At 47.9% G+C, this 9,590-nt stretch overlaps 2 protein-coding genes across 2 annotated transcripts; one reads left to right on the top strand and one right to left on the bottom strand.

Annotated features, from left to right (window-relative positions):
* Positions 1–780: 780 nt before the first annotated feature.
* VC83_09558 (uncharacterized protein) lies at positions 781–1,215 on the top strand (the record flags this gene model as incomplete). The annotated part of the gene is made up of 1 exon (XM_024472971.1): positions 781–1,215. One exon carries the CDS (start codon positions 781–783, stop codon positions 1,213–1,215), a length of 435 nt encoding a protein of 144 aa, XP_024319504.1.
* A 412-nt stretch (positions 1,216–1,627) lies between these two features.
* Positions 1,628–5,481, bottom strand: VC83_09559 (uncharacterized protein; the record flags this gene model as incomplete). The annotated part of the gene is made up of 8 exons (XM_024472972.1): positions 1,628–2,262; positions 2,317–2,455; positions 2,666–3,245; positions 3,288–4,055; positions 4,108–4,344; positions 4,395–5,046; positions 5,117–5,247; positions 5,300–5,481. 8 exons carry the CDS (start codon positions 5,479–5,481, stop codon positions 1,628–1,630), a joined length of 3,324 nt encoding a protein of 1,107 aa, XP_024319505.1.
* Between the last annotated feature and the right edge of the window lie 4,109 nt (positions 5,482–9,590).

The following is a 9,590-nucleotide window of genomic DNA, read 5'->3' on the forward strand; positions in this document are numbered from 1 at the left end:
CTGAAGCTCTTTGACGAAAAGACAGGGCAGTTTGGTGGATGGCCAAAATGGGAAGCAGGCCGGGTTATGTCCGCTCCAGAGCCAGGCGAAGCACGTGTTGAAGATCTCGCATTTTCAGCCTTGAAAGGAAAGAAAAGATCGGCCCCAACGATTTGCGTTGAGGTCCTTCCATCAGACTCGCTTTCCCAATCGACGCCAACAAAGTTAAATGTGAAACTCAGCCACATTAGACCATTCTCCATGTTACGAGAGTTGCAACACGGCCAGGATCAAACCCTGTGGGAAAGTAATATCATGCCAACCGCTCACATGATGTCCAAACTATTTCCATTCGATCCTTGCGCATTCACGAGGATATTTCCCGGTTCAAATTCTCCGGAGGCGGCGTCAGAATCCCTCCACGCTAAATTCAAGTGCCGAGGGATCTGGCTGGGTGCGGAAAAAATCATTGAAGGGGATGTCGTGCGTCTCATGCCCGTCGATGACCAGGGAGTCATTGATCACGTCCTGGTTGTCAAGGAAATATCTTACGTGTTAGAACACTCGAGGCAGTATCGCCGACCGGAAACATCTTCATCGAGGGCAGGTGTCTCACATTGACTCAACCATCTCCGAAATCAAAGGCTGTGGTTTCGCTCAAGTTCTACGTACGAAGACCTCATATCGCAAGGCCTCCCACCATGCATGCGGGGTTACACATGGTATGACAAAGAAAGCCCGGAAACGAATGCCATATTTCCCCCTGATAGCATTCTCGGCCGTTGCTATGAGCGAGAAGCCATGGAGCTAATGATTTACGCATCGGATCTCAACATTGGCCTACAAGGAGTTCGGGAGCTTCGGCGATGGGCAATGTCGAAGCAAAACAACGATGGTCTCGGCTGGGTATGGCCTGAAGATTACCCTGGGACGGAAAGTCATGTTAAGCTTAATGAACTGAGGGTAGGTAAACACCGAGCGGCTGAGAACAATGGTTCACTTGGTCCCAACCCTCTCGATAGTCTCGATCGTCCAGGTTTCAAGAACCCTCGTGGCTATGACAACTTTGGCAGTGAAGGCGGATCCGGGGCACTGGAGAAGATGTCAACTATTAGCGCCAGCGTAATAGTGGATGACAAGGAGGATGAAGCAGACGCGTTTATCCGTGAAGCTCTTGAGGGTTCATTTGCGGACGATGCTGAGATTAACCACATCGCTAAAAAGCTTCGTATTTGAAATCTTTCTATATGGGTTGCAGTACATGGACGGAGCTATATACACGCAGATATATGGAGATGGAGAGGTTGGCTTCGCTCGTTGAATACTTAATCTTCGTTCGGGAATACGCCTTCCTACTTCCTTCCTCCCCTACTTCGGGGCGTTGTGAATGATTTATATGCAGGTGTGTGGCAGAAAGTTATATAAAATGCCACCAGGATGGGGCCAATACGACCTGAATACCTTTCAAATCACAGTGGGGATTTTGGTTCATTTTCGGCAGTCTTAATTAAGCCTTGATACAAAGGCAGCCGAGAGATATCCAGCAGCTCTACCAGTTCCCACAAGACAGTGGATTTGACGAAATGAGGCATTAATTTCGGCGTTCTAGCTATTCTCATAGTCTACTCTTAATCAGAACTTACTATGGTCATTCTTTGTCTCCAGATGACGCGGATTTGTGCATTGCCTGCCTGTGCTCCTCCTCGGCGAGGCTCTGTTTCTTGATGTACTCCATAACAATATCTTCATCTGTCTTTGTTGCTGATACATCCCGATCGTGATAGCGCATGGACTCTTCGATAGCACGCTTGAGTTGTTCTTCTTCTTCTGTATCTTCATTTACGTGTGTAGCAGTCGAAGGTCCTCTGGAATCGGAGACACTTCTCTGGATAGCTGCTTCGAGAGCGGCCTTTTGATCAGCTTCGGAGATGTCATCTGTTTTGGGTCCGGCAGCATGTGCAATGCTTTCTTCGATAGCACGGCGCAAAGCTTCTTCATCCTCCAGGTTCGCACTATGAGCCTGCGACCCATCACCACTAGAGTGCACGTTTGGAACTTGTTTTCCTTTCCCACTATCATGACGCGATGATTCAGCAGGTTTGGATTTAAGCCCCTGCCAACGGCTTATAATATATTGCTGTTCATCTTTGGACGAGATTCTCCACTGCTCGTACCCTTGGGCAGTTCTGGCCGATATGATATAGGCCTGAACACTTGCTCCGAACATTTTCCGGACTTCCTTGTGCAATCCCATCATCGTGTAGCCAGGGAGTCCCCAAATCGCTGGTTAGGCCACTGTTAGCAGATATACCAGGGGATGTCGATGCAATCACTTACCAGCACCGGGCTTCAAAACGAGTCCACCAATACCTCTCCCTATACCTTTGATGAAGCCAGCTGCCCCTTCCTTTTCGGCCCCCTTCATGGGTTGGGTAACAAGCCCGGAGATACCGTCATAGAATCCATATCCAAAGCCCTGGGCACAGTCAGCTACCCTATCATTGAGACTGGCAAACACAATTGGACAGATATAACAGAGCCTATATCACCATTGGCGAATATGTTTCCTGGTACCCCCACCCAGAACATAATAGTGGGCAGGGTGGGAATATAGATCTCGAGCACTTCAAATTGGAGCGGTGGGGTGCGATGCGTACGAATGGGAATATAATAGAAGTGAACATACCTTTCCTGCAGCTCTCAACCCGCTCTGAAAGCCAGTAACCCTTTCTTGGGGGCGCACGGTATCGTCGCCGTATAGTTTAGGAGCATTATGAAAACCGCGAGCCAAACCCAACGTGAAGTCCATCGGTGACTTCATGCCAGCACCAACTACCCGGGATATCCCCTTAGAAGCTCCAATGGCAGATTCCAAGGTGATAGCGGAGGGGTCGAATTGCTTCTTGGTTTCTTTTGTAGCCTGGGAAGAAGACCTTTGTTCCGACTTTTGATCTGTTGATGTTGAACGCTCTACTGGCCCGCTTTGGCTTCCTGATGACGAACTCAACTGCGATTGTGAGTTTGAGGCTAAATCCTTTGGCGGCGATGGACTCCCGCCTGCCGGGGAAGGTACATCATCCTCGTCGAGAGCTGCTGTTTTATCCGTGGCGGTTGAGGCCGGCTTGGGTTTTAAGGCCCCAATTAACTCAACTGGAAAATCAGCCACACCCATCGACAGACTTGCGATTGTGCCGAAAAGTGCGGAAGCACCACCGGAGATAGGATCCCAAGGTCCATTATCTGTGTCATATTCACGGTGTCGATATCTGTACAGTTAGCCAGGCACCATATTTTTTAGAAGCACTTACAGTTTAAGATCCGAGAAATTCAAGAGGCCTTCATTGGCGAGGACTGTAGCCGCCAGTGCACTCAGGCGAACCTGTGTCTTCTTCACCTGCCACACAGCGACTCTATTCGGTGCAAGTGAGCAGCGAAGCGAATTCCAATCGAGGTGATCGTGAAAGCTTTTCCCACCGTCTTCTAATCCCTTTTCTTTGCTGATGCGGACCCCAAGTTCTTCTGCCTTCTCCAAAGTCGACGGTTTATGTGCCTCGGCAATGGCAGCAGCAAGCTTATCTGCAGTTAGATCCTTATACGGTATTGGCTCTGGCCCTGCTCCAGCTCGATGTATCATTGCTCCCCACCAAGGTTGGTCGCCAAAGAAGGGAACAACCACTGTAGGTTTTCCAAGAGCAATCCCAGCAGCTGAAGTTCCAGCACCACCGTGATGAACCACACATGACACGTGTTTAAACAGCCAGTCATGAGGAACGTTTCCAAGCATAAACACCCCTTCCGGCAGGTCAAGAGAATCGGCACCGAGACCTCCCCAGCCTTTAGATACTAGGGCACGGACTCTGGCTTTCTGTATGGCTTCAAATATCATAGATGTCATAGAGTTTGGGTCATCCACAACTATTGAGCCAAACCCAATATATACAGGTGGTGGCCCAGCAGCTAAGAATGCGGCGAGCTCGGGCTCGGGCTGATAACTGGAGGCAAGGCTCAGAAAGAAAAAGCCAGACACGGAGATATGTCGGCCCCAGTCCTTTGGCTTAGGAATCAGAGCTGGGGACCTGCAAGGAATATGAGCAAATGATAAAGATGACAGCTAAACGGGGTTCTCACCAGCAGTATGTGCAAGGTATCTTCAGTCGACTCAGCACTCCTGGGCCCCATATGACACTTATTGGTTCCAAGCCCAGAACGCGTTCGCGGAAACGATTTATAAGGTCCCCTAAACCTTGCCAAGTCATCATTTCTACTAAAGCATATGAGATGAAATTCGTCATGTTCACGTCGGCATTGGAAGACTGGATACTTGCAAGGGGGTGGGGAAAGGACTGAGTAGGCGACCATGGCATGCTATTGCTGTGTTAGCAACCTGCCGACTGGATTTGATAATTTGTACATACGTAAACATCATATGGAGGGGCACACCCAGCTTCTCCGCAACGTGGACATGTGCAAAGCTTGGAGGGTTGGCAATAATAGCATCCGCAATAAATGGCCTCTCAGTAGGGTTGGTGTCCATATTTATACCCCCCTCCAGTCGTGGTGCCGGTCCGAGGCCATCCCCTGCTTCGATACAGGCCCGCCAACAACCAAGAACTATCTCTTCCATTCCCTTGAGCCGCTTTCCTACATCACCGCTCTTGAGCGAATCGATCCCGGGCATTAACCCAGGATTTTTAACCATAAAGGCCATTAGCTCGGCCGGGTCACCACCTATACTGAAGAATTCTAGGCCATTTTCTTCCACGAACGGTTGAAAAACCGGGTGGGTTGCTAATCGTATACGATGCCCATAGGCAGATTTCAAGACCTTCCCTAACGCGACGAATGGTTGCACATCTCCGCGAGAACCAACAACAAGAATTACGACATTGAGGTTTGGCGGAGGAATCTGTCCTGGTTGCCCACCAAGGGGAGGTGGGATATACCCTGGGGGTAATGGTTGATCGTCCTCCTGTGCTACCAGGGATAGCTGGCCCCTCAGTGCAGGGTTAAGGAGCTCAGATAGTCTCCGGGTCTTCTGGTTTATGGTGATATTGACACGACCATCATCTGCGAATTGACATCTCAGTACATGTATCTGGCCAATCATCACTTCAGTGCCAGGATTGAGGGAGACTACCAGTGACTCTCGCCTTCGTATCAAGGCCATCTTGGCTGATCTCTAATTCGCTGTACTTTGGTGGAGCATCTTCTGTTCCTTCGACTCCCAATAAATCGGAATTCCCAGGATGTGAGGTTCTATCGGCCGAGCTAGAGACAATGGTCAGTGCTTGTGAGGTTTGATATGTATATCGGCGCCTACCTGGAAGCTTCGGGTGAACTATGAGCACCCCCCAACGTCGCCTGGTGAGGCTGAGATGCAATATACGACTCCCGCTGTTGTGTTGAACGAATTTCGTCTGCATTACCAACACATGCCGCTTCTGCTTGGGCAATGATTGCAGCTGGTAACGCGTCTTTCGAATCTTCCGTTCCTGGCTCCATGATCAGGAACGGCACTACTTGTGGTTTGTGTACCTGCGCAAGCCGATATAGAGGGTCCTACTTAGCACTTGCGGAGGAAGATACCTGGCGAATTATATGGATGGAGGTAGTGGAAGGAAGGTGGAAACAAGGCAAGGCCACGGTGTATAGGTATAGATAACTTAGGTTAACAGTGATGGATAGCAGCGAAATGGATTGCGGTTGCTTGCGGGGCGTTGAGGGCCAGTAGCAAATATAACCTGTTTCGCAAGGCGTGGAGGACAATAGAGGGGTTGGAGAGCGCCTGGTGGGTATAATTGCATCTCACAAGTGAGTATACATCACTTCAGCGGCCAAGGTGTGTGTGTACGTCATGTTGAGGGGATTCTGGGGCCTCATAGCCCACCATTTTGCTCCCTGTCTATCATTATGTCCATCATTATATTATGTACTACCTTATGTGCAGTCTCCTCCTTCGGAGGTTTAGGGGTAGGGATAAGCAAGTACGAGTTTGTTTGCTCTTTACTCCTCACTCTATTTAGCTGTCGTCTTCCCAGTCCCATGTCACTTTAGAGCTCCCGCTGTGCAGAATGGATTAGTAATCAGGAAGGAATAACCGAAATAGCTTTATTATGGCCAGGCTTCGGAGCAGTACAGTTCTCACGCGATAAGTCGATGATTAGGATATTCATGCCAACTCGATATTTTTTGTAGGATTCTTTATTTTCCCACCAAAACTACAATACACTCAATATCGAACTGATTTGACCAGATATCGTCTTATACCGACATTACATAGGCCAAAGATGCCTTGAAATCAGCTGTTTACAATGACGATTGAGCAGCGTCGTCGCGCACTCTGAAACTGGTATGCTCACCAGTCACCAAAAAGCCTTCGCAAACTGGTTCTTTAGAACCTTCGGCCATCGCATTCGACAGTCAACAGTCTCTGAATCTTTGAGCTTTCGATACGCCAACCTCAATGCAATACCTCTTAACACAATTCAGCAATCAACTCACTGTCGCAAAGCTGTTGCCTGGCCTGACCTTGAAGCAGTCCTCTTTGAATGGCGCAGCTTATTGAAAGCAAGGGAGGAGTTACAAGCACCGATATACTACAACTACGCGCTAAACCGATTTGGGAGCAACTTTCACAATACATACCACAACCAGCCTACGCCTCAATTCTCTCAAGGCTGGGTTTCGAATTTTAAAAGACGGCATAAGATTAAGTGTTATACTCAACACGGTGAAGCAAGCTCAGTTCCTACACAAGCAGAGGAAGAAATGAAGGGGATACAGACAATAGCAGGGGAATATCAAGATGAGGACATACAACATGGACGAAACTAGGCTCTTTTGGAAGCTGACTCCTTCGAAGGGTCTTTCAACAATATCACAGCCAGGATTTAAGAAGGACAAGGCGCGAATATCAGTTGTTTGTTGTACAAACTGTACAGGGAGCTGATCTCAAGCACTCTGGTATATTAATGTTGAAGCAATGGGAGGTTATTGGCGATGGAACAAGAGGGCTTGGATGAATCAGTTTATTATTGCAGAATGGCTAAGAACTTTCTATTTACATATAGGCTCTCATAGACAGATCCTGCTAACAATGGACAACTTTTCAGCACATATTGCTGCCGTTGAAACAACGCCTCCGCCCTCAAATATACAAATTATCTGGCTACCAGCAAATGCAACAAGTCGATTCCAGGCCCTTGATCAAGGCATTATTGCCTCCCTTAAAGCTCATTACCGTCGACAATGGCTTGCGTTCATGCTAAACACCTTCAACAACAATGAAGATCCTCTTAAAACTATTAACTTACACCTTGCCCTTCGCTGGATCATCCGATCGTGGTATCACGATGTCTCAAATACGACTATCTACAACTGCTTCCGCAAAAGCACAATCATCAAAAACCCGATCCAACTTACTCTTGAGCACATTCCGCCTCTTACTGACCTTTACAACCAAGTACAACAGCACAGCCGAATTCACGATGCGATGGACCTTTCAAACTTTCTAAACCCAGCGGAGGAGACAATACAAGAGGGTATACAAGATAGTGAGGGGGTATAGTACTACAAGAGGTCATTGAACAATATATCCAGCCTCCTAATGAAGGTCAAGATGATGACGATGGGGAGGAGCTCAGACTGCCGGTGGTTTATTCTACGCAGGCAGTTCTACAAGCCCTCCAAGTTCTGATTGACTTTACGGAAACTGGGAATAGTGGCATAAGGGTGTTACGATGGTCATAGATGTAATGGTTGGTGCACGAGATGTGAGAATCTAGCCACCCAAGGAAGGGATGATTTTACTAAGACAACACACTGTCTTAGGAAAAAGAGCCAAAGGGTCATAGCTTAGACTATTCCAAAACGCAGCAATCAGGTGTATGATTAGTGGTTTAGACAAGTTGTAACAAATGTTGAGTCTGAGAACTCAGGGATAAGTCAGAGGTTAGCACCTCAATGACTTTTCAGAAACAAGGAGTAACAAGATCAATGTTTGGAAGCTTGGAAAAGATGTGGAAGTATGTGATAGTCAATTTACTGTATTGTCTGCTTGCCCTTTCTTAAGGAAAGGGCAATCCTATTTATGCTAAAGGAGTGTAGTTCTCTCATTTTCCAAGACTTTCCATGACTTTGTAGCTAGGACCAGACTGACTACCAGGCTTGGTAACTGTAGTCGACGTAAGAGAATCCATAGAACCATCTCTTAGGTTTGTAGCCTATAGGAAGTAAAAGGAGGTCCAAGGTCAGAGTACCCCTATAGACAAATTATGTCATAGACATTATGTCATAGACAAATTATGTCATAACTTAACCAATCTTGTGGGTAACTAAAGAGCGATGACATGTAATGAATTATAGAGGTTCGTAGGAGCTTTTAGAGCTATCGTTCATGCTCCTAGGCCTCTAGTTGGTAGAGATATGTCATGTGGTAGTATGAGTGATGTCATGTAATGAATCATAGAGGGTTGTAGAGATATGCTATGTGGTAATATCGGCCCAGTAACTAAGGAGCGATGACGTGTAATGAATCATAGATGGTTGTAGCAATCGTTGAGTAGTATTGCTCTTGTTGTTGGTGTGATAAGCCAAAATATGTATAGTGACTTGTAGGTTTTGAGGAGGAGATTTCCAAGTTTGCTCTTGAGTTTGATAGCAAACTGAGTGCAACGAATGTCAGTATGACACCGGGGACAGCCGTACTTCAATAATATCCCACACCGGAACGACTAAGGAGAACTACATTACAACATTGACCGCGACTCGGTGATGTTTCAGAGGAGAGACCTGACGACTTCAAATAGCCGTGATTCCAGAGATCTCACAGACAGCCAGTGGATCAGGGTTTGATTCTTCAGAACAAGCTGGTAAAGTCGCCGACGCGTTGGCGCCAAATAGGATACAAGATCCTTAAGAACCCTCTCCTAGCACAGAGGAAATTGTGGACAAGAGCATTGATAGCTACGAGCTACCGGAAGTCAAGCTCTTTCGTACCGATACCGATACACACCCGAGGCAATATGTTAAAAAAGCTGACATCAAACACCCCCAAGACAACGACGGTCAACTGCCCAGAATGACTACCAGACAAACCACCGCTGCAGCTATGACCGCTGTGCCATCCGAAGACATCCCGAGTCGAATGGCCCACCTCGAAGCACAGATACAGGAGGTCAAGGATCTACTAGTTACCCTGACGGCAGCCCAGACCAGAATCCCGTCCACACCGCCGGTGGACGCCACCATACCCACAGTCGAAGCTGCAGAGCAACGAACGCCTCGCACACAAACACCCCTGCGACAGTTCAATTGCCGCCTCTTCAAGACTTTCATTCTCCATCGATCCCAAGCACATCACGAATGCACACCGAGGACCCACCGACTCGCTATAAGAAATCTACCATCTCGGAGAGAATCACTCCGCTCAGCGATGGGATAGAACATACCTTCCTACAATGGAGCGCTTCGATTCGGGACTGACTCGTAGTCAATGAGGACCACTGCCTTAGCGACGTCTCGCAAGGACGTCCACACATACCATGGATACGGCAAAGGCGTCGGCGTCGAAGCTGACTCGAGCCACACCTGCTCTGTTTACCCGAACCACG

The sequence above is a fragment of the Pseudogymnoascus destructans genome (genome assembly GCF_001641265.1).
Source record: "Pseudogymnoascus destructans isolate 20631-21 unplaced genomic scaffold scaffold_66, whole genome shotgun sequence".
Lineage (NCBI taxonomy): Eukaryota > Fungi > Ascomycota > Leotiomycetes > Thelebolales > Thelebolaceae > Pseudogymnoascus > Pseudogymnoascus destructans.